The 24,037-nt window shown below is 37.2% G+C and overlaps 1 protein-coding gene across 3 annotated transcripts in view; it reads left to right on the top strand.

Annotated features, from left to right (window-relative positions):
* The window catches only part of LOC131027676 (geranylgeranyl transferase type-1 subunit beta), a 185,226-nt gene extending 161,775 nt beyond the window's left edge, over nucleotides 1–23,451 (top strand). Inside the window, exons 11-13 of one of the 3 annotated variants that reach the window (XR_009102524.2) lie at nucleotides 22,394–22,421; nucleotides 22,544–22,631; nucleotides 22,828–22,966. Coding sequence is in view for 1 of the 3 variants with exons in the window: in XM_057957757.2 (XP_057813740.2) it covers nucleotides 22,394–22,461; nucleotides 22,544–22,631; nucleotides 22,828–22,998 (327 nt within the window). In the remaining 2 variants the exon portion in view is untranslated. Of the gene's footprint in view, nucleotides 1–22,393; nucleotides 22,462–22,527; nucleotides 22,632–22,827 lie in introns of all 3 variants that reach the window. The other 2 variants (XR_009102523.2, XM_057957757.2) reach the window with 2 other exon arrangements.
* Nucleotides 23,452–24,037: the final 586 nt, after the last annotated feature.

The raw sequence follows: 24,037 nt of genomic DNA, 5'->3' as shown, positions 1-24,037 counted from the left end.
GATGTTTCCGGAGGACCGCGTGAAGTTCTATGCATTTTGAAGATGTTCTTGGTGATTTGGGCTGACATGTTATTGTTTACATGTTTCATCTTGAATCGGTTGGTCTTGGGCCGACCTAATTGAGTTGTTATTACTTGTGGATGGTATAAAGGGAAAGTTTAGAGATTCATTTTGCAGGACAGAGGTCGGAGGAAGAAGAGATTGAGCGAAGATGTAGTTTCCGGAGAGATTCTGGTTCGGGGGGATTGAAGTCCGGAGGGATTGAGGTCCGGATCAGTGCAAAATAGTGTAGACTATTACTGGAGGCCTATTTGTCGAGCAGAAGATCTGCGGATCTTAGATTTGTGTTGTATGGATTGTTTTGTAATCCTGGGCTACGGTCCAACAGGTGTAGCTGCTGAAGGCATATGTAATTCATTAAATGGTTGTAATGGTTGATTTATCTGTTTACTGGTTATGTCGTGTGTTACTTCTATCGGTTAGGTTTCTCTTTATCTATTTACTGGTTATATCTTGTGTTGTGCTACTAGTTGCTGGTATCTTGCATAGTGTTATGTGTTATAGGCTGCAAGGTGGGGATGTCCTTTATTGGATCTCCCTACCGTTGACTGCGTCAAGTGGTATGGGAGTTGGTTTGTTTACCTATTGACTAAAGAAGACTTGATTATGTACCGGTTGGTTGGAAAGGAAGTTGAGGCAGCTTGTAGACTTGTTCAGATCGTCGAAACTAGAGCTTGAGCTTGAGGCAGTTAGTGGGTGGAGACTTGAACAGATCGCCGAACCGAGGCAAGCTATAGGGTGGACTGGTAGATTCGCCGAGGAGAGGCAACTAGAACCTGTAGTCAGACCGCTGAACCCCTGAGGCAGTTGCAAGTACCTACTGACAGATTGCCGAACGAGATCAAGTGATGGGACTCACTTTTCAATTAACCCCGAGAGTTTGATGCAGGAGCGTCGAAGTATTTCAAACCGACATTTGGATTTGATCTCGGTGAGATATCGATCCCAGTATTAGTCCGATATTGGTATGTTCTTACCGGTTGGTCTTGTAGTGTATGGCGCGAAGATGAATTGGGTTGCGGGTGGTTCCTGTAACTTGCGGATCGTTGAACGATGTTGTTTTGGGCCTTGATCGATGTTTCCGGAGGACAGCGTGAAGTTCTATGCATTTTGAAGATGTTCTTGGTGATTTGGGCCGACATGTTATTGTTTACACGTTTCATCTTGAACTGGTTGGTCTTGGGCTGACCTGATCGAGTTGTTATTACTTGCAGATGGTATAAAGGGAAAGTTTAGAGATTCATTTTGCAGGACAGAGGTCGGAGGAAGAAGAGATCGAGCGAAGATGTAGTTTCCGGAGAGATTCTGGTCCCGGGGGACTGAAGTCCGGAGGGACTGAGGTCTGGATCAGTGTAGAACAGTGTAGACTGTTACCAAAGGCCTATTTGTCAAGCAGAAGATCTGTGGATCTTAGATTTGTGTTGTATGGATTGTTTTGTAATCCTGGGTTGCGGTCCAATAGTTGCAGCCATTGAAGGCATATGTAATTCATTAAATGGTTGTAATGATTGATTTATCTATTTATCGCTTACGTCGTGTGTTATTTCTACCAGTTAGGTTGCTCTTTATCTGTTTACCGGTTATAACTTGTGTTGTGCTACTGGTTGCCGGTATCTTGCATAGTGTTTTGTGTTATAGGTTACAAGGCAGGGGTGTCCTTCATTGGTTCTCCCTGCCTTTGATTGCGTCAACATGCCACCTCGAAAGGACAAGTCACCAACATTTTCGAACAAGAATTAGTCATATTTGCATTCCCTCTCAAGGATGCAAATATTTTTTGTTTCATGTGCAAGCAAAGATGCCTTCGACATATTTGAATGTAATTTAATCAAATTTTGACATGTGTACAAGTGATCCAAAGCTTGTTTGCTCCTTTCATATTTTATAAAAGGGAATTCAAGATCACTTGTAAAGGGTTCTAAAATATTGTAACTAGGTGGGTAAAATAGAGTCTAAGTTTTGCAAATAATAGGTGGTCATTTTATAGAGCTTTGCATTTTCATGGATTGTATTCACCACTTTTGAAAGAATTAATGAAAATCCATTTTAAGTTGTCTCCCATCTGTGCTTTCTATTTCATATGAATTATTCTATCAAGGATAGTATAGTTTGTCTTTGCAAAATTATTGTGAATGTGAGATATATATGCAGGTTCTTTTTAAGGAGAAGATTAAATTTTGTAGATATATTTTTAGTGAATTCGGAAATGCAATGGTGATCATTAACTAGAGCTTGGAATGTGATACAAACATACATTTGTGTAATACATGAATCTTCAGTTTTTGTGGCTGAATCTTGAATTGTCCATTTAATGTTTAAAGGCTTTGTGTTTTGACTCTATTACCCTAGGATTAGGCACCGATCTTTGAGGACTTTGTTCAATTTCAGATACCATTTCAATCAAATCAAATCTATTTTCCTTTTTTATGTTCGTAGGAGTAGGATTAGAATAGGAATCATTCTCAATTGTTCATAACAATGATAAATAACCATGAATAAAGCCATTTTAGGGTTGAATCGCATGCATTCTGGTTGAAATTCATTGAGAATTATCAGCACTCTGACAATATTTGTTTAAAGTCTTCTAATTTTGCAAGGTCTACCCACCTAGGTCTTGTAGAGCCTAAAGTGCAAAAGAAATTAATCATTATTTGATTAATTCTTATTCATTGGCCACTAATCCGGATATTTCTTCATAGGAAATAGGCTAATCCTTAGGAATATCTGGGTATTTGGTTGGAAACGCCAACATATATCATACTGGAAGTTATAATGTGTGTTCTTTGTGCATCTCTAGGCATATAATTTCACACAGGTCAAAATTTTTCCCTCCATCACCATCTAATAAGTAGTGTGGATGGTAGTAGTGGTAGTTGAGCCCTCCTAGTTGGTGAAGTAGATCTTGTATGCAATCTCCATTGTTGCATATTTTAAGACCGGGTTGGCAATTTTCATAACATGTAATGATTAATTCTTATTTGTTGGCCACTAATCCAGATATTTCTTCATAGGAAATAGGCTAATCCTTAGGAATATCTGGGTATTTGGTTGGAAACGCCAACATATATCATACTGGAAGTTATAATGTGTGTTCTTTGTGCATCTCTAGGCACATAATTTCACACAAGTCAAAATTTTTCCCTCGATCACCATCTAATAGGTAGTGTGGATAGTAGTAGCGGTAGTTGAGCCCTCCTAGTTGGTGAAGTAGATCTTGTATGGAATCTCCATTGTTGCATATTTTAAGACTGGGTTGGTGATTTTCATAACATGTAGGCTTCTTCCATCAAATGTTGCTTCGGTGAGTTTTGTGACCTCAGTGTTTTTGATACCCTTTTTCATAGGAATCTTCCCTTGTGCCCATAATTTAGTTACTGCTTGAATCACCTCCTTAGTGATCTGGTAGGGTTTATTTAGGTAAAGATATTCATCCTGCATCTGGCTGAACACTATGTGGACTCATTGTTCTTGTGTGATGAAATTTGGAAATTCCCTTTAAATATCTAGCTTATCTCCTATCCGGCTATATTGTGGCGGGGAATTGTTTGTCTTAGGTTGTAATAGAGTCATCCTTGTTACTTAAAACTTTGTATGGTTGATTTCCGCCATTGGTGCATGGATATATTTCCTTATATCCTCCATGTAGATGACGTCTCTTGGTACTTCAAAGAATGTGCCATCTGGGTCGACCTCCATGTCTTTATATAAGAAATTTTGATATTTAGGGCAATTTTTTGGTGTAGTAGCAACAAGAGTAGGGACAGCCATCTCTATAGTTGTAAAGTGTAGTAATGAAATGGTGAAGAGTAGCTAGGGTTTGGGTGTAAAGAGCTTAAATCACAGGAGTAGGGCAAATGTGATAAGGGAGAGCGAGAGGGAAAGTGGTAGTGTGATAGTGACAAAGGATATTTATAGAATCACCTACGAATGTATTTATTGCTATAGCCATTTATTTCTTTTTCCCAACGTTTTTTGTAGGCTAAGTTTTCTATGACTCTATTTTTCTAGTTACTTTATTGCTCCTATATACTTTTACAATATAATACAAGTATGATACATGTGGATATCGTTGGGTGATGTAGTTGGTAGCTTACCCCTTTCTTGTACCATATCGGTTTTTGCGAGAGTATTATGTAGAATTAGGGTTTTGCCTTTTAATCTTTTGGTTGTCTTCTGGAATGGTGACCTTATTTTTCTTGGTTACAAGTTGCTCCTTTTGTATGTACAAGTGGTCTTATCCCCACCTTATGGCTTATTTTGGATCTCCAAAATCTGGTTAGTTATGTATTTTTAGTAATTTTGCATGTGTGTTTCTTAACTGGTACTCAAGAGATAGGATACTTGAGTGATGGTTTCTTAGTTTGCGATATCTTGGAGTGTTTTGTAAGTTTTTGCGAAGGTCTAAGGGGTTTGCTATGTACTAGAAATGCCCTTTGGAACCCATAGACCTTTCAAGATGTTAATTCTTGTTCTCCTTGCATCAAAGCATCAAGGACTTCATCACTATTTGTGCTTTCTCGATCTCTTTCAAGTTCAATCTCTCTAGAACTATTGGGATTGCCTTCTTCCTCTACATCTGGGATCTTAGATATTGAGTAAATTTTTCTCAAATCTTCTTCTTTGTTATCCGGTGCTACTTCCTCCACATATTTTTACTTTCATTTCCCAAGTGGAATGTGGACTATTCTGCTTTCATTTGCAAAAGAAATTTCTTCCTTCTAGGAGCCCACAACACCATTTGCATTAACAAACCATCTTAATCCTAGCAAGGCTTTGAATGGCTCCTTTATTTCTACCATGTTAAAGCCCACAATTTGTTTAAGGCCTTTAACATTTTTCCATGTGCCTAGTCTCTCCATACTAGATCCATTGGCTAGGCTTATATTCATGGGTGTTTAGACAAGTTTAGGTTTACCAAGTTTCTCCCAAGTTGTGGCCGGAATGATGTTTAAATCTGCACCGAGATCTACCATTACATATTTCACATTATTATCATTTAAATGTACATTCATGAGTAGAGGACCATTCTTCTAGTGCCAAACCTCAGATAGTTGGTTAATTTGTTGCTGATTTTTTTTATTCCAATACTTCCCTTAATGTTTCAATTTTACTAGCAAGTCTTTTTGTCATGCTAAGGAAGCCAAATCTTTCATCATTACCTCTTCTTCAGTGAAACATCCTACCTATTCTTGTTGTTGCTGTATGATGTGTTGTTTAGCTTTGTCTACTATCTTCTCATGTTGATTCCTAGTAGGCTATAAGTGCTCTTGACCTTCCTCTTTTGGATTGGAGTCTTCATATTCTCCTTCAACCTCCCGATGTCTATATCTCCCGGTGTTAGTCCCTTGTTTGGTGAGGACTGTGGCCTCCTTTTTGGATCCAGTCTTCTTTGTTTCCATTACTTGTTCCTCTCCAAAGTATTCTTCATTGGATGTATCAGAGGACCATATGTCCATCCTTTGGCAGTGTCTTACTCTTGGTTGTATTTTTCGAATCACTTGGGCTCCTCTTTGCAAGTCATCACTTTTGGATGTTCTGACATTTTAGAGGATTGCCTAGCATGTTCACATGATTTTCATCTCTACAAAAGAGACATTTCTTTTTTTGTTCTAATCCCCATCATTGAGATGCATAGTGGCCCAGTTTTCCACAGTTGAAGCATGTAGCATCGTTTCTCCTTCTGGTATTTCTTCTTCAACCTCTACCTCCTTTGTAGTTGGATTGTCGACTGTCCTCAATTTAATCTTGTTGTGAGTTGTTTTGCATGGCACAAGCATTGTTGTTTTCTCTCCAGGGGGTTGTTGGTATCCTCCATCGTTTCTTTCATCTACACTGTAGTTGTGACTATGGCATCCTTGATAGCTATTATTTCCTCCATTTTTGATCGGAGGCTAGTAACCCAGACAATCTTCTATAAAGTGGGTATCCCATTCTTGTCAAATAGCACAATATGTGGAATTGGCCTTAATATTTTTGATGTCCACATGTTGCGCAACAACATTTCTCTGTCCTTGTGCTTTAGGACAACCATTCCGACCATGTCCTTCCCAAGAACAATATGTACACCAGATCTCCTTTGCTTCTTTTGTTCACTCTTGGCTATAATTTCACTAAAAAATAGTGAGTTTCTAGATTTTTAGCTGAAGGTCTTTGAGAGCTTCTTTTGTTTCATCTTTTTTTGGCTTTCTCCAGGGTTGGGCTTCAATTAGGTAGGCCATGGTAATCAAGTTTATATAAGAGTCAAAGACTGTTCCATCCAAACCAACTGTAATGTCTTTGTGTAGTTCAGAAGTGAACCATTCAATCTTCTTTTTTCGTAGAGGGGTTCTTCTAACTTGCAACAAACTTCCTTGAACCTCTTATCATATGTCTTAACAGATTCATTTTCTTTTTGTGCCAATCCCCTCATTTTACTCACACTTCCAATAGGAATAGCTGGAGCATCAAAATTTTCTAAGAAATCATCTCGGACTTCGTCCCGGCTACTATCATGGTGAGGATGGTTTTTCATATACCAATTTAATTCTTCTTTCCTTAAAGAGGTCATGAAGGCCAATAGTCTCTGCCTATCTTCTTTCACACCTCTTCTCTCCCATAAGGGTTCCAATAAGAATACATGTTCTGCGACTTCAGTGGTATCTTGGACAAAAGATGGAATCTTGATTGAAGCTTCCATTTTTTGTGATTTCTTCTCCAGTCAAGGTTTCCGGATTTGAGAACTTGGCTTGTTCTCCTTAATACTTGTACTATTTGAGGCTTCTCCTCTCTACCCTTATCTTGTTGATGATTGTATATCGAAGAATGCATTTTACAAAGATTTCTTCCCAAGTGATCTCGTGTTTCTTTTGCTTCTTCCTTTCTTCTTCTTTTCCCGATGGTATTTCTTATATTGAAATTCTCCTACTTTTATATGGTCATGGGGATTGGTCTTGGTTAGGGGGTTGTGATTCCTTAAAGCAACATTTCATTTTATTGTTTGTAAGTGACATTTGATTAGTTAGTGACCGTGATGCAGAGTGCACACAACAGAAAGTGTCAAATAGGCTCACAGTCTTTCAGACTCAAAAGGTGACTATTCCAACCTAGTCTACCTTACCCACACTTGGCAAGGAAGTGTAAGACCACTCTCACACAATCCTTAAGACCTATCCAAGGCCAAACCCAATCCCTTATGGGTTACTCAACTTAGACTCAAAAGTTGATTCAGTGACTCAATCCCTTAATGAGGCTCAAACAAGGAAAATGCCTCAAATCCACTCTCTGATGATAAACAGCAGTAGGGACACCTTCTATGACCCTAAACAACCAAAATCCAACAACTGGTTTGACTCCCCAAACCCTACAACGCCAACTTCACTCTTAGGCCTACTAGGCTACTAGGTCTCACAACTGGAAATCGGGTAACTAAAGATTAATTTCTCAAACAACTTGCTGCTGTTTTGACTGATTTGGGACCTCTTCAAGGTGACAATACAACTCCCAAAAGGGCAGGACAACTCCCAAAAGGGCAGAGCCTCAATCCACTCCTGCACCACCAAACCCTACACGGTTCACAGGCCTAATTGGCCAAACTAGGCATGGAACACAAGCATAAAGTTTAATGATGGGTACATAAGACTAGGGCAGTGATTTGGGAAGGTGTATTCATCCTTCTAAGACAAGTTCCAATGGTTTTTAGGGCCTTTCTTACTGCTGTCCTAAACCATTTCTTCCATACAAACCGATTTGCTTGGTTGAATACGTGAGGATATTCAACCTAGGGCTTGCAATGAAAATGCCTTCACCAGATCCTGAGCGTTTGGGATATTAAAATACATCATCAGACCTTGCAAATTCCAAAGGGGTTTGAATTAATACCTCTGGAATTGCAAGATATTGTCCATTTAGTCACAAAGCCCTTAAAACCCTAGGTTTCTACAGCAGTTTTAGAAAAAATTCAATAGATTTCACAATATAACTCCAAAATCGCTCAAATCAGACCCAAATGAAAGGTATCTCACATGTCTATGCAACCATGGACCTGTTTTTTGATTTTACAGTCCGTACAGATCTGTACAATCATGTTTTTGCTCAGAAAACTGGTTTTTACTCAAAAATTTCAAGTGTCTTCTCCATACAAATTGCTCCAACTTCATCCAACACCTTGGGCATCGATGTGAGGGCCTAAATAGGCGTCCTACATCAGTTTAAACCGAATTGAGGGGGTTGGGGCAGTTAGAACCATCATTTAACAACTTTTCAAAAATTTGTCAAAGTTGCTAAATGTTGTCAAAGCAACTTTTTGCAACTTTTACATTTTTTTGCATTTTAAGACTCCAAAATGATTTCAGACTTCTAAATGGTTCCAACATGTCTAAAATGACTACTAAACATTAGAAATCTACCTCCTAATGCCAAAACTCATTAATATGAGAAAATGCCCTATTGGACCTAGAAGGATCCTAGTGGACTAAGGCTAACTCCAGGTTTATAGAATGACCTTAGAGTTCCTTGACCACACAAAAAGGATCAATTACACCTATGGATGATTGACATTCATCCTTATTACATCATGCAAACTGAAAACAAAAAACTTGAAAGGAAAAAAAATCATGTTCATGTCTAGGTGCCCTGCACCAGACCGCAACTCTTCGCGCAAAATTAACATGACCCTTTCCTTATCTTTTACCTCTTTTCTTTTTAGGGTTTGTGGGAGATTGCGGTAAGGTAGGGGTTTCCATGCTACTATATTACCCTAACAACAATCTCCTAGATTTGTCATATTCTTCAATAGTTTACTCCAGACTATTTAGTAATTGTCCTGCCTCATTCTGGCATGCAAGTAAGTTCTCCTAGGGCTTTTCTTCCTGTCCCTTCTTGTCTTGGTTCTTTCTTTCAGCAGCACCCACATTGGCGCGCTCTAACCTCAACTTCACTACAATCTCCATTCGCTTGCTATATCTTTCTTCTCTTTCTATAATCTATTTTTGTTTTCTTTCCTCTTAGATTGGGCTTGCCATTGTCACTTCTTTTCCGAATTTGATTTCCTTCTTGGTGTCTCTAGCATTCTTGTTGTCTCCTTTTGCCATGAGTGTTTTTGTTTTGGATTTTCATTGCTCCTTTATTATCTTCCATGGTAGTTACTTGAAAATTTTTCGTAGTGGTCACATCTTTTCATGAGTCCCTTTTGGACCTCTTCCCCCTTTCCTTTCCCCATCTTGTTGGGACCTAGCCCCCTCTCACAAGGTAGATGTCAAGAGGAAAGTAATGTAGATTTTCACATTCTCTTTATCATCCCCTTATATTTTCTATTTGGTATGTGGTTTAAATTTGAGAAATTTCTGTGTTCTCAACAAAACCTAACTAGGGTCCCAACAATGGAACCAATGTTAGCAAGAAATCTAGGGATAGAGATTGGAGTTTTGAGCTCCAATGAGTTTTTGATGTTGTTGTCTTTATACCTTGAACTTAGTCTTATAAAGGAAAATAGAGAATCAAATATGGATAGAGGATTACCTAATCAATAGAATACTAAGGACATAGATAGAACATTAGATCAAGAACAAAAAGTAACTGTATTGATTATATATCATATACACCCTTATATCTCCTTATGCATTCATAATTTCATATACATTCTCATCCTATATCCTCCTTTGGTATATTCCACCTTTCCTTATGCCTTCAATATATTTCACTATATTCACCTTACTACTGTTGTTCATAACTCACAATTAATTGTACCTACTAGATGGGGCGTGACCCATACTCAGTGCCCCTAGTTTACATGTTATGTTCCCGTCCATGAGGTTCGCAAGTCTGATGCGGCAAGATGCAGTACAAATTTTGGAAGTCTATTTGGCTGCTTTGTTCCTGCCAACAGTGCTACAACATTAACCCCATGGTTTGCATAGGGTTGTGAGTAGTTGGTGTGTGACTACCTGTTGTGACGTATTCACACATCGCCCCATTGCAAATGGGGACCCCTACTTTTTTGCTTTCTGGGGTTTTCTTTCTAGGTTTTTAGGGTTTTGTCTGTTAACCTTTGCATTTTGAGTGTCGCCAGGGGGATCACTAGGATGGCAGGCTCTGCTTGAGCCAGGGTGAGTCCACAGGGCCCCAGAATTAAGTTTTCTTTGAGAGTCTTCCTTAGGGCTTGGTTTTGCTCTTGTTGCTAATTGTGTCTTGCTTGGTGAGTGAATATCATCTTTGAAGGTCTGAGTTAAGTCGAGTTGGTGAGTGATGAAGTCTGGAATCTCATCCTGATCTTCAAATGTCCTGAAATTTGGCTAAGTCTGGAATGTCATCCTGATCCTGAAATTTGACTAAGTCTGGAAAACTGAAGAATCCTCCAAAAACTAGATTTTGCATTATAACTCCTGGAGGTCCGAAACCACTCTCAAACATCCTGACAGTATATATGGAATATAACTTAAAGTATAAGAAACTTGTTTCTTATACTTAAATGTTATATTCCATAAATGAAACCTGACGGAGAGACCAAAATGTCAAATTTCGTTCCTGACTTTTCCAAAGGGTCCAAAGCGAAATTCTCCATAAGGCATTCTAGTTTGACCCAAACTTAGAACTAACTCATTCCCAGGCATTATTGAGGGCAAATCACTTGTTTGGATGAAGAAAAGTGAGAAATGAAATCAAGATTTGAGCCTAAATGTGAATTTCGCTCCTGACCCTTCCAAAGGGTCCAGAGCAAAATTCTCCCTAGACACCTTTTTTCTCCTTGTTTGCATTGGAAACCTTGATTCCTTGGGCATGGTAAGGGCAAATTGACATATTCTTGCCCTAGGAAGTGATTTGAGGTGTTTGAAAGTGTGGATCTTGTCTAAAGCATGAATTTCGCTTCTGACCCTTCCAAAGGGTCCAGAGCGAAATTCACCTTTTCCTCTATTTTGCTCTTTCATATGGCCAAATTTTGGATTTTGAGGCATAGTTGAGGAGACTTGGATGCATGTTTTCCTTGGAAAGAAGGTTTACGACTGCAAAATGGTGAAAATCAACCTAGAATGGAAATTTCGCTCCTGACCCTTCCAAAGGGTCCAGAGCGAAATCTTCCATTTGACCTTCTATCTTGCCTAAAATGATGAATAGAGTTTGAAAGAACCTTGAAATTGATCAAGTTTGATAGAGAATTGGATAAATCAAGATTTTCGCTCCTGACCCTTTCAAAGGGTCCAGAGTGAAAATCCTCATAATTCTCATTTCCTTCTTAATTTTGGCTAAGTGTTGGTCTCTAAGGCATGTATGGAAGTGTTTGACATGTTTTTTTGCCTAAGGGAATGACTAGAGGTGGAGGAAATTGAGGATTTTAGCCTAAAAATTGAATTTCGCTCCTGACCCTTCCAAAGGGTCCAGAGCGAAATTCTTGAAAACACTCATTTTCCCCTTAGACAAGATCAAGACCTTGGTGGAGATGCAAGAAGAATGGCCTATGTTTGCCTCCCAAAGAGGATTGGAGTTGGAAGAATTAAGAATCAAGCTCAAAACATGATTTTCGCTCTTGACCCTTCCAAAGGGTCCAGAGCGAAAATCCTTATAGCTCTTATTTTCCTCCTTGTTTTGGCTAGGCGTTGGCATTTTGGAGGGTGAATTGGTATGTTCTTGCCTTGAGAGGTAGTTGGACGCTTTGAAAGATGAAGATTTTGCCTAAATCATGAATTTCGCTCCTGACCCTTCCAAAGGGTCCAGAGCGAAATTCTTTATTAACCTCATTTGCTTCCATGCTTGGGCTTCAAACCTTGTTCCTTAGGTGAAGAGTGATGGATTTTTGCCTTGCAATCAAGATTGGGATTGAAAAGATGAGTGATCAAGCCTAAACCAAGATTTTTGCTCTTGACCCTTCCAAAGGGTCCAGAGCGAAAATCTACCTAGCCCTCATTTTCCTCCTTGATTGATCAAATTTTAATATCCAAGGCATGTTGAAAGGAAGAATGGACATGTTTTTGCCTTTGGGAATGTTTGAAAGAGATGAAAGGTGGAGATTTTGTCCTAGAAATGGAAATTCGCTCCTGACCCTTCCAAAGGGTCCAGGGCGAAGTTTCACTAGAACCACCTTTTTTCTCAATTTTAGGCCAAGCCTAGTGCTGAATAAGGTGAATTGTGATGAGAGAAGTCCTTAGGTGTGACTTCAAGTTGCTAGTGATTATCAAATTTGAAGGAATTGAGCCAAATCATGAATTTCGCTCCTGACCCTTCCAGAGGGTCTAGAGCGAAATTCCTAAAAATACCTATTTTCCTTGCAAATCAAGTCAAGTTTTTGGTTTTTATGACATGGATGGATGTGAGAAGGTGTGTCCTTGCCTTTTGAAGTTGATTGAGGTTGAAAGAATGAGGAAATAAGCTCAAAACAAGATTTTCGCTCCTGACCCTTCCAAAGGGTCCATGGCGAAATCCTCAATTTCACCTAATTTGCTCATGATCAAGGTCATGTTGTGGATTCCTAGGCTTTAGAGGAGAGAAGACTAGTGTGTGCTTGCCTTGGAAGGCATTTTGGAGTAGAGGCATGATAGATTTTGTCCTAAAATGCAAATTTCGCTCCTGACCCTTCCAAAGGGTCCAGAGCGAAATTCTTAAAACATCTATTTTTCCCCAAATTTACATCAAGCTTGGTGTTGGTTGAGAATGAGAGCATCCTTGGACATGTATCTAAGCAAGTATGGTCACAAAGTAAGAAGAATTTGAGCCAGGAATGCAAAATTCGGTCCTGACCCTTCCAAAGGGTCTAGGGCGAAATTCTTATAGGGCCTGTCCCTAGGAAGGATTTTGAACGAACTTTATTTAAAGTCTTCTTGTTGATGATTTAAGGTGAAAATGCTTTGTTGAAATGAATATGTCATTTGTACTTAATCACCTTTTGGTTTATTTTGCAGATGGAGAAAACCAGTCCCAACATTTCAAGGAAAGGTACACCATCCATCCATCCATCACGTCAAAGACAGAGGAGATTCAAATAAGGTCAGTGCAAGGGTCCGTTGAAGAAGCAGATAGTTTCATAAGAGTTAATCAAAGTTAGCTTCTCAGCGTCATCAAATTCAACATCAACCAAGTTACAAGTGTTAGACAAGGTGGCATCCTAGTCATCACTCCTCCAGTTGGATTGGTCCACCTCAGCATGACCAGATTCAATGTACCTAATTTACTAGAGGCGGCACAAACTTCGAGGCACCTACCCCTGCTTCCTATTGGTCCTCACTCTTGGAATGTAATTTTCTCATTGGCTAGAGGAAGTTTGTTGTAACAAACCCTAATTAGGGTTTCTATCTTGTAATCCTAGCCATTGATTCTAAATCAATCAGAGCCGTCTATTTGTAAAGGGTTTCTCTATATAAGCCCTGGCTCCTCATTTGTAAAGGTTAATAGCTAGCTAATAGTTAATAGTGGGTGAATAGCTAGAAATAGTTAATAGTCAGAAAATAGGAAATAGTTAGAGTAGAGTAGAAAGAGAAGGCAAAGATTGTTGCCAAGATATTGTTGCAAAAGACTTGTAAACTTCATTGAAGAAATGGTGAATTCTATGGGTTGATTCAACAATTTGCATGGTCTCTATACTTCTCAAATTTGATTTCATGTTATTAGATGAGTGGAAGAAATCTGTATGATCAATGGTGAAATTTGTATATCTAGACTACTAGCAGTTTGTTGATTGCAGACTTGCCTTGTGTAGTCAACTGGAATCATTCAGCTTAAGCTTAACTTCAATTGTTGCTTCTTCATTGATATGCATCAGCCTGATGGTGTCCATGCCTGTAGCGGTGATCTGAACATCATAAAGCTTTCCTTAGAAGATCGCACTAACCTTGTGGAGATGGTCCTGGGATGTCAAAGCAAGACTTAGTTAGAATTTCATCAAAGGTCATTCATTGCTCTTACATTCTTAGTATTAGAAATAGATCCCGTTTCAACCACCCTCCTTTTTCCTTTTTTTCAAAATCTAGGACTAGTAAAATCTCACGTTCCAGCAATATCCAAAGCAAATCAGACGTTCAGGCAATCAAACGTAAGTCCCCTTGTGATTCCAGCAAAATCACATCATACCACGAGAAGCTTATCCACACGTAGAGAACCTACATACAAGAACCTTGGAGTTGCCTCAATTGATCCTTCGGTGAAATCTTCAGCAGTCGGGAAACTTTGTTCAAGAGAGGATAAGGTACCTCTGGGTATTTTATTCTGTGTTTGGTCGTGTACAAAAGACACATCAACACTACCTTAACTATTATTTAAGTTAAATGATCATTATTATAGCCTTGGGTAATTAAGTCATCGTAGCTTTTATATTTACATGTTTAAGTTGGCTTGGGTGACAACCAAGGCATAGGTAGGGTATGTATAGGAGCTAGTGGTTAATTTATTATCATCATATTGCAAATTTTGTTCATATTGGAGACATTTGGAGTTTCACTGTAATGTCTAGTTTTGGGAATTACTATAATTCAGTCAAAACAACAATTCGAACTTAAGGTGAGGGTTGTAATATATTAATAAATATAATTTTATCAAACTGAATTCATTTCATTGCAACTTTTAACTTAAAATTCAAAGAATTGTTCAGAGGAAAGAACTTATCTTGATAACCCTCTCTAATTTTAGGTGGATAATCTTCTACAATCCTTTCATGAAGAATGTTGATGGCTGGTTCAGATTTGACTGTAGAAGCCTGCAACAATGGTGGAAAAATAGAAGACAAACCCAATTCGAATATGTTGCTGTTTCCGATTTAGGACTGTATTTCTTATACAACCTATATTTTGCCTTTGGCAATGGCTCCTAAAGAGTGATCCAACTGGATTAGAAACAAGAGGTAAATTCCACCATGCCCAATGGAGATGTTGGGAAGATTTTTTTATACCATATGTATGGAAGGAGGAGACATGACTCCTGCCTCTTGGTCATAACCTCCTTCACTAATCGCACCCCTTTAGTTATCTAAGCCTTGTATTGATGTATTAGTTTCTTACTTTTAAATTCAATCGCTGTCTTTAAGTGCTTCACTTTGATCCTTATAAAATCAACCTTCCTCAAAAACAGTAATGATATCTATGGTAAATGACATCATCAACATCATCATTTCTCTTTTAGTGAATTTATATTTATATCACTGTTCGTTATAATCTGTGCTTATCGCTGCTTCATTGTCTTTATCACTGCACATTAACTCAATAGCAAGTCAAATTGCATCCTTTCATGATAATGTATTAAACTTAATTTCTGCTCATTCTCTTTCACATTCTTTTAATGATCATTAATACCAGCATCCTGTTCATTGTCATATAAGGTGTAATCGCTGCATTATTAATCTCCCAATCGCTAACCTTTTTTTGATCATTCCCTAATAGAATTCCGATCTAACATTCTATAAATCTGTGTTTAACTCAGATGCTGGCCGGCAATATAATACAATACTTATTAAATAGACTTAATCAATTACTTCCTCCCCGCATATATATGTCTTAGCCGACCTAGCAATCTATCATGTCTTTGTTTGATATTATTGGTGATATATGACTTTGTCATGAGATTGGTTTGATAGATACTTATAGTCATTACGTTGATCATGGTCATTAATTATCGACCTCCCCCCTTCTTGGCTGATCCTTGACAGGATACTATATTAAAGCTAATCAGATACTAGTGTTGTCGTTGATTTATTAGTCTCCTTAATGCATTGATAATGAGTCTTGATGTGATCCAAGCCTTCGATGTTGTGTATCTCCCTTGATTTGGTCTTCATAGCTTTTTGATCTCATGGATCCTTGTCATATATTGTAATGTCCTGTCTATTACCCAAAGTCGATAGTGCTCAAATGAGCAGATCAAATAAGGTACAAGCACAAAGTAAATTACCCCCGATCCTCACAATTATATATTTATTATTTTAAATATATAAATTGTGTTTATAATTAAGAATATGTAAATTATGTTTATAATAATATTAATTTATTTATTTTTTAATATTTTAAGAATATTATTAATAATAAATATTAATTGAATAATAATATTTAATAAATAAATAATTTTCAAATAATTATTTGTTGGTAATTATTATATTAATAATAATAATAATTGCTTCATTTAGTATGTATATAACGATCAAGGAGGGGACATGTTATTTCCTCCTTGAATTGGCTTATTATTCTCAATTATTATCAAGTATTTGCAAAATATTTCTTGTTATATACTTCTCTTATGCAAGTTATTTCTTTTCAAGTGGTATTAAGCATGATCTTGCCATTTGAAGGGCGAGAATCAAGTCAATTTTTTTAGTTAAGAGGTCAAATTGGGAAGCACATATCTCTCTGAAATTACTGAATTTTTTCTTGATTTTTAATGGGTTTTCAAAGACACATTGAAGCTGCTACAATCCAAATTCAATGTTGTTTGTTGTAGATGTAGAAGTTATTGCAAAATTAGGGTTTCCACTAAATTAGTTCTCAGGGTAGCAAAGCAATTAATTTACTGGAAATCTTTTCATAAAAGTGGGATCTAAGCCCAATTAAGTCATGATATAGATTGTTTTGAGTAAGTTATTGCAAAAACTATTTTGGTGTCATCATGGTAGGGGCTTCAAGAAGGGTCGAGAGACTACTAACAAAGAGGATCCATTAGTAGAGGAGAGAGATACCACAACCATGGATGATGTGAGGCAAGAGACCAATAAGATGAAGGATCAAATCTTGACAAGGATGATACAAGAAAAGGAAATCTCATGGCAAGGCATGAATGAATAACTTGTCACCAAGTTTCTAACGATTCTGAACCAATGGAGTCACATTCACATGGTTTGGGAAGAAAATGTGTCTTCTAAGGGACATGATTTTTTTGGGTTTGGTTTAAAGATGGATCATCACCAAAATTATTCTATGGCTAGGCATTTTAGTCCAAAGATGGATGTGGAAATTCGATGATAAGGATCCAACCAATTGGCTCTGCCAAATTGAGCAATTCTTTGATCTTCATTATGTTTGATGTCAATAAAAAGTTGCAATGGCATCGTTATGCTTGGAACTAGATGATTCATTTTGTATTGTTGGCTATCTCAAGAGAAGAAAAAAAAGGCATGTGTGGTCATATGGGCTATTTTCCAAGACGAACTCACTACCCGTTATGTTGACAATCCTATGGATAGCTACTTTAGTTAGCTTGCCAATTAAAGCAAATAGATATGGTCAAGGGTTATCTTCATCAATTCCTAACTGTCTTTAAGAGCAAAGAATGTTGCAGAGGAAAATTTGAAGGAATTATTCCTAGAGGTTTAGAGAATCATATCAAATATGAGGTACACATGTTCCAGCCAAATTCTATTACCCAAGAAATGATTACGGCAAGGTAGGCAGAAGAAATTTTTTTGTCTAAGAAAAGGGAGGAATTTCCTAGCAATGGAGATTGGAGGACCCTTGCATCATCATTTCTTCAACCTATGAGATTGACCACTCAACAAATTGAATTAAAATGGGGAAAAACGTTATGTTACAACTATGATGGAAAATAGTGGACATAAACATGTTAGAGAAGAAAGTGTTCTACATTGACAATACATGATGAAGAAGAGGCTATAGTCGTGGTAGAAGAGAAAGAAGATGTCATATAAACTATCTCTTGCCATGCTCTATCAAGTATTAGTACCCCACAAACCCTTAAGGTATCAAGTTCCCTAAAGAAAGGAGATAACGGTATTGATTGACTCAAGGAGTATTCATAAATTTATTGATAGTAAGTTGGAAAAACGATCAATCTGATTAGCATACCCAACACCAAAATTTTAGGTTATGATTGCAAATGGAGGTACAATAAGTTGTTCATGGATATGCCACAATATTAAACACACTATGGGAGACTACATGTTTGATTATCTTATATATTCTATCGCCATGGTTGGAACAAGCATTGTGTTGGTAGTACAGTGGCTCACTATTTTAGGAACAATTGAGATGAACTTCCAAGAATCGTTCATACAATTTCACTTGGAGGGTAAAACATTTGAAATAAATGGTTCACAGGCAGAGTATTTGTAGGTGGTAAGCTGATATCAAATGCAAAAGCTGAGCAACGATGGGGTAGATAGAGGCATGGCTCAATTATTGTCACTATAAGTGCAACAACCAAAGATTCTACATTGTTAAATTTGCAAGCTATTTTGAAAGATGGGCTAAAAGGACGGCCTCCCAAAAGAGATCCTAAGTTGGTCATTCAATCAGTGCTAGCGTACCATCTTCCATTCTTCACCTCTATTTTGAAGGCACACCAAGAGCTTAGAGAAAACGAGAAACACTTTCAACACCAACAAGAGGTATTCTCTAGCTGCAAGGTTTACATCACAAATCCATAGAACAACATGAAGTAACAAGATGGTCAACATAGAATTCTATACAGATAGTGTTGCTTGGGATAGATGTACAAGGAAAGTCCATCTTAGAGCCTGAGTAAATTCTTTAAACACACACAACGGTACTGAGGACTAAGAGACCCAGAATTGAAGAATTTGCTAGTTGAAGTTGCTACATGGGAAGATGAAGATTTTGTGTAGAAGCATCCACTATTGATCGATGTTGAGAAATCACCTATGTGAAGAGTGGGGAAACATGCTATGCCCTCAAACCTATAGTGTGCATAGGGTTTTGAGTATATGGTTTGTGGCTACCTTAATTAATAATAAATATATGATCATTGTTGTAGTCCTATTTAGGTAATTAAGTTGTCCTAGATGTTAAGTTTAGGTATCTAAATTGGCGGGCGGCAACCTAGGCATTAAATGGGGAATATATAGAAGCTAGTGGTTAGTTCATTATCATCATATTGCAAATTGTGTTCTTATTGGAGATATTTGGAGGTTTTCTTCTTTGAAGTGGCTCATAATTCTCAAGAATTATCCTCAAGAATTATCAAGTATTTGTAACATATTTCCTATTATATTCTTTTCTTGTGCAAGATTACATTGGGGTGTGTTTGAGACAATTGAGAAAAATGGTATTCTTAGGTCATTTGTGATGGCAATTTAATCATGAGATGTTTTTGGAGGGATTCACATGCTGTGGAGAAGGTTGTAAAAGTGTATCTCTAGGAATTCATTGATTGGATGTTCTTAAAGACTTTAACGCTGCTGAATCGATTCTCTAAAAGACTTTAAGGTTGCAGACTCGATTCTCTATAAGACTTAAGGTTGCAGAGTGATCATCTTGAATCAACTCGAGGACAACAAGAATGTCATTGGATGTTGGGTGTTATGTGTTAACACAAGTGTACCCTTTGAGGGTACAAAAGAGCACTAGATTGTTGTTTAGTCTTGGGAGGTACACTCAATCAATTATGTTGAGCTTACCTAACTCAATATGACTCATTTTTGTTAGATTGATCACTCTAACAAGAAGTAGGTGAGCAACTTAAAATTCAAGACATGTTGAGACAAATTCGGTATGGGGTCTAAGTCAAGTGAAAAACCACTATTTAGCACCATTTCGAGTTTACTCGGTAGTGGTAGCAGCTGGTTACCCATTTAGTTTGGTGAGATGGAATGAAAAACATAAGGACACTTGAAGATGATTTTCACATTTTCTGCAGGACTTACAAGCTTTTTGAATTTTGTATACTTTGGTTTCTGTTTTGCATAGGAGTAAACTACCAATCTAATACTAGATTCCTACTGATAGCTATAGATAATAAAATACTTTAGTGTATCTGACCTAGTCATTAAAGGAGGGTATTAGATAGTATGTAGTTCAGTAGTGTTATGTCGTTCTTGGGAGGTTGTGCCTATATTGCAATCGATGAGTTATTTTAGCTCCTTAAAACCTTTTGTTTCAGCTATTTGCCTGATTAGAAATATAGACATTACTGTTAATACAGATGCAAAAGCATATGGATTTCAAAGAATCGATGTTGTTCAATTAATCAAGGAGACAAAGCTCCTTTAAATAGAGTTACAAAGACAATGTTTCTAAAAGAAACAATTGTTAACTAGAGGTGAAATTAGAAACAACTTAAATGACCATTAATAACACAAAGAGAAAGATATTATTCTAATACCCTCCCTTAATGGTCATCGTTCTAACTACCAAGAGAAATAACAGAGAAGGTTGCCCCCTTCTTCTCAGAACACGTTGCAACAAAAGACAAGAGTCTGTAACTAACTCTGCCACTTGAGATGAGTCTGCCACCAACCCTCTCAGAAACTGCAGAACTTCTGGAGATACCCAAAACAACACCAACTGTCCAACCTGATGTTGGAGAACTGTCCCTACCTGTAACCAGAGACACACCAAGAACAACTGTCATGATTTTGAGGAAAAAATCGGCAAACCCTCCAAACTATTGCAGATGAGCAAGATGCCTGAAAATATACTGCAAATAAGAGACTAGTGCAGATGTTTGCACAACAACTCCAGGTGCGACGAAAAACAGACTACAACAAAGTACAATTTTTGAAGAAAAAATCAAACCCTCATGATTTTTTTTTATAGGGACAAAAAATACTTAAAAACCCATAGATAATTTTTTAGGACAAAATTATTAAAACCCACAGATTTTTTCAAGGGAAAAAATATTAAAACCCATCAGAATTTTTTTTAGGTAAAAAAATATTAAAAATCGAAACAAACATCGATGCCCATAAGCCATCTTCACGCTTTTTGAGGCATGAAAAACAAGGTACTAAGAAGATGCTAAGTGCACAAAACCTGACTACCTTCCAACATCAAGTTGGTCAATGACGCCATCTTGCACGTTTCCCAATGCAAGGAAAACGAAAAAAACTGAGGCGGCGCTGGCACAAAATTCAAAAAATTTGAATCCCACTGCAGAAACCGAGGCAGATGCAGGTACAAACTTCAAAAAATGAAGTACGGCTGGCACGAATTTCAAGAAAAAAAGACAACCCAGAAATCCTTGCAAAAAATCCAAAAGGAATCTATTGTCGGAATTTGGATCCGCTGGCTCAAAACCTGACTACCTTCCAACATCAAGTTGGTCAATGACGCCATCTTGCACGTTTCCCAATGCAAGGAAAACGAAAAAAACTGAGAAGAGGCGTTGGCACAAAATTCAAAAAATTTAAATCCCACTGCAGAAACCGAGGCAGATGCAGGTACAGACTTCAAAAAATGAAGTACGGTTGGCACGAATTTCAAGAAAAAAGACAACCCAGAAATCCTTGCAAAAAATCCAAAAGGAATCTATTGTCGGAATTTGGATCCGCTGGCTCAAAAATCGAGGCACCCAAAAAATTTTGACGACCCAGTTGAGTTCTCGAAAAACCAACCATGAATCTGTGCTCAGAATTTTTTTTTGACTGAATCTGGAGGGTCAAAACCCTAGCCGAAAATGCAGATTTCCGTCCAAAAATGGTAGGAAAAAAAATTTGCAGGCGGGAAAAAAAACGCGTTGCGTGGTTGTGCGAAATGCAGGAGAGACGGGTCGTGGGAGAGGGCAGAAAATAGCTAGAAAACCCTAGTAGTTGTAGCCAAAACGAACTGCCAAAGTAGCAATTTCGAATAAACAAAGAAATTTTTCAAAAAAAAACTGTTAAAAATTTATGATGAATTTTTAATTGAAAAATTATTTCGAAAATAACCAAGGCTTTGATACCATAATATAGATGCAAAAGCATATGGATTTCAAAGAATTGATGTTGTTCAATTAATCAAGGAGACAAAGCTCCTTTAAATAGAGTTACAAAGACGATGTTTCTAAAAGAAACAATTGTTAACTAGAGGCGAAATTAGAAACAACTTAAATGACCATTAATAACACAGAGAAAGATATTATTCTAATAATTGTAATAATAGACATAACCCATGAATTAATTCTTATATCTATTCCCAAGGACTCATTAGTGTGACTTGCAAACCTCAATGATCTTTATGTATTAAGGAAAAGAGTAGAAATATCAACACGATAATTATATCACCGCAAAATGAAACTGGTAGGTAAAGCATCTGAAGTTGATGCTATAGATACTTCACCATACAGCCTGATGTCAATCATATATCAGATAAGTGCGGCTTTAATAAAGTTTTCTTGAACAATATGTAATTGTATGATTTATTCATTTCACAGGAGACATAGTTTTGTTTCTTGCATGTGTGTCAAAATCTTGTATTTTAACTAAATTGAAGGTTCATCTAATGTATCTATTGAGTGTTTTTTTTGTTGCAATAAATATAGGATTGCATTACAAAAAAGTTTTGAAAGTTTTTTCTTTGTATGATATTTAATATGGTATTTGATTGCCACTGGCAAAACTGTTTTTACTTTTCAATGCATAGATTCTTTTCTGTAGCAACATCTTAAATAGCTTGTATTATTTAGCTATTCATCTAAGAAAGAATTTTTGCTTCATATGCAGAAACAAACGTTGGATGGAGGCTTTCAAGGTAGATCCAATAAAGCAAGTGACACATGTTACTCATTCTGGTAGTTTAACATGCCACAGATCTTTTTGATTTAGAAAAACTATGTTGGCAACTGCCATAAATCTAGTAATTACATGATGCAGGGTGGGTGGTTCATTGAAACTCTTGGGGGCCCATGATTTTTATGATTGGGAAGCTTTGCGTTGCTTTCTTTTTACGTGCCAGTCAAAGGTTTGCTTCTCTATTTTTCCAGGAATGTTAAATTGGACCTCTAGTCTTTTGTCTGTCAACTTTTTTAAATTTTATAGAAGTGAATGTATGCCCAAGTCCTTATTCTCTGCTTCTATAAAATCTTGTAGAGAATTAGCATGCGTGAGATTGTTATTTCGTAACATGTTGTCCTAAAGTATCTTTGTACTATTTGCAGTATGGTGGCTTCAGTAAATGGCCGGCGATGTTTCCAGATCTCTATCATAGTTATTATGGACTTTGTGGGTTTAGTTTACTGGAAGAACCTGAACTGGCTCCTCTTTGCTATGAATTGGGTATTACACAAAAAGCTGCCTTGTATTCTCAGATTACAAAAGGCATCTGCTAATGAATTTATAATCCTGGCACAGTTTGAATTATGTCACCTTATTGACATTGGTTCATACAGAAATCCTTTCACAGTTGGAGATAAGTTGACATAATTCAAACTTTTCTTGTCTTGGTTTTAGGCTTGAGCTGAAACTTTTAATTTGAATTGCTTTCAGATATTGGCATTGGTTCATACATAAATCCTGAAGGTGATGTATACCTTTACATGGTCTTGTTTCAATCTGATATATTGTCTTGGAATAATAAATGGAACTGGCTTTTGTTAAATACAAGTAAAGCAAAACTAAGATATTTGATAAAGTCGAGGATGGCAAATGTATCCTTAGATATCAGTACTTGGCAGTATTTAATTGGTTGTATCTCAAGTATGACTGAAACGTGCGAATCCTTTAAGGAAAATATTTAGCTGGTGTTCACAATTTGAAAATGAGCTTTGATTTCTGACTGGAAATTGGTGGTTTATAGCTGTGCATAGTTGTGCAAAATGTCTTGTGAGTTTGCAATTACTGGTTACCACTCTTTTTATCAGTGAAGTTTTAGTGAAATGTTTGGAGAGCAAGCTTGGGAATTAAGCGATTTCTCTTTCACTACTGGACATTTTTCTTTTGAAACTGTTTCAAACTGATTTAAGTATCTGTGTGCTGCATTAATGTTTTCTAATTAGTTTTAGAGAATTTCTTACAAAATGTATTCAGTTTGCATTTTTTAAATGAAGAAATGGGGCATCCATTGGGCCTCATTTCCTTAAAGAAAAATTATGTTTAATAGATACAAAATCTTTGCCGGTGTGTAATGCTGCAGCTGAAAAATTATGGCTATAATAACAGATTTATCCCATCAAAACCAATCACCAATGCAGAAAAATAACCCAAATGAGACTTGCAACATGAATTTGCAAAATGACCCTCTATCCAATCCCTATTTAGCGGACGACGGTCAATTGATAGGATAATCCAATCATAAGACGAGTAGCCAAAAAGGGGACATTATAGTCCACCCTCTTTGAAATTGTTTGTCCCCAAGCAATCTCGACTGCT

This window comes from Cryptomeria japonica, chromosome 8 (assembly GCF_030272615.1).
Source record: "Cryptomeria japonica chromosome 8, Sugi_1.0, whole genome shotgun sequence".
NCBI classification, from domain to species: Eukaryota; Viridiplantae; Streptophyta; class Pinopsida; order Cupressales; family Cupressaceae; genus Cryptomeria; species Cryptomeria japonica.
Note: the sequence above shows the minus strand (reverse complement) of the source record. Positions and strands in the feature narration are given on the sequence as shown.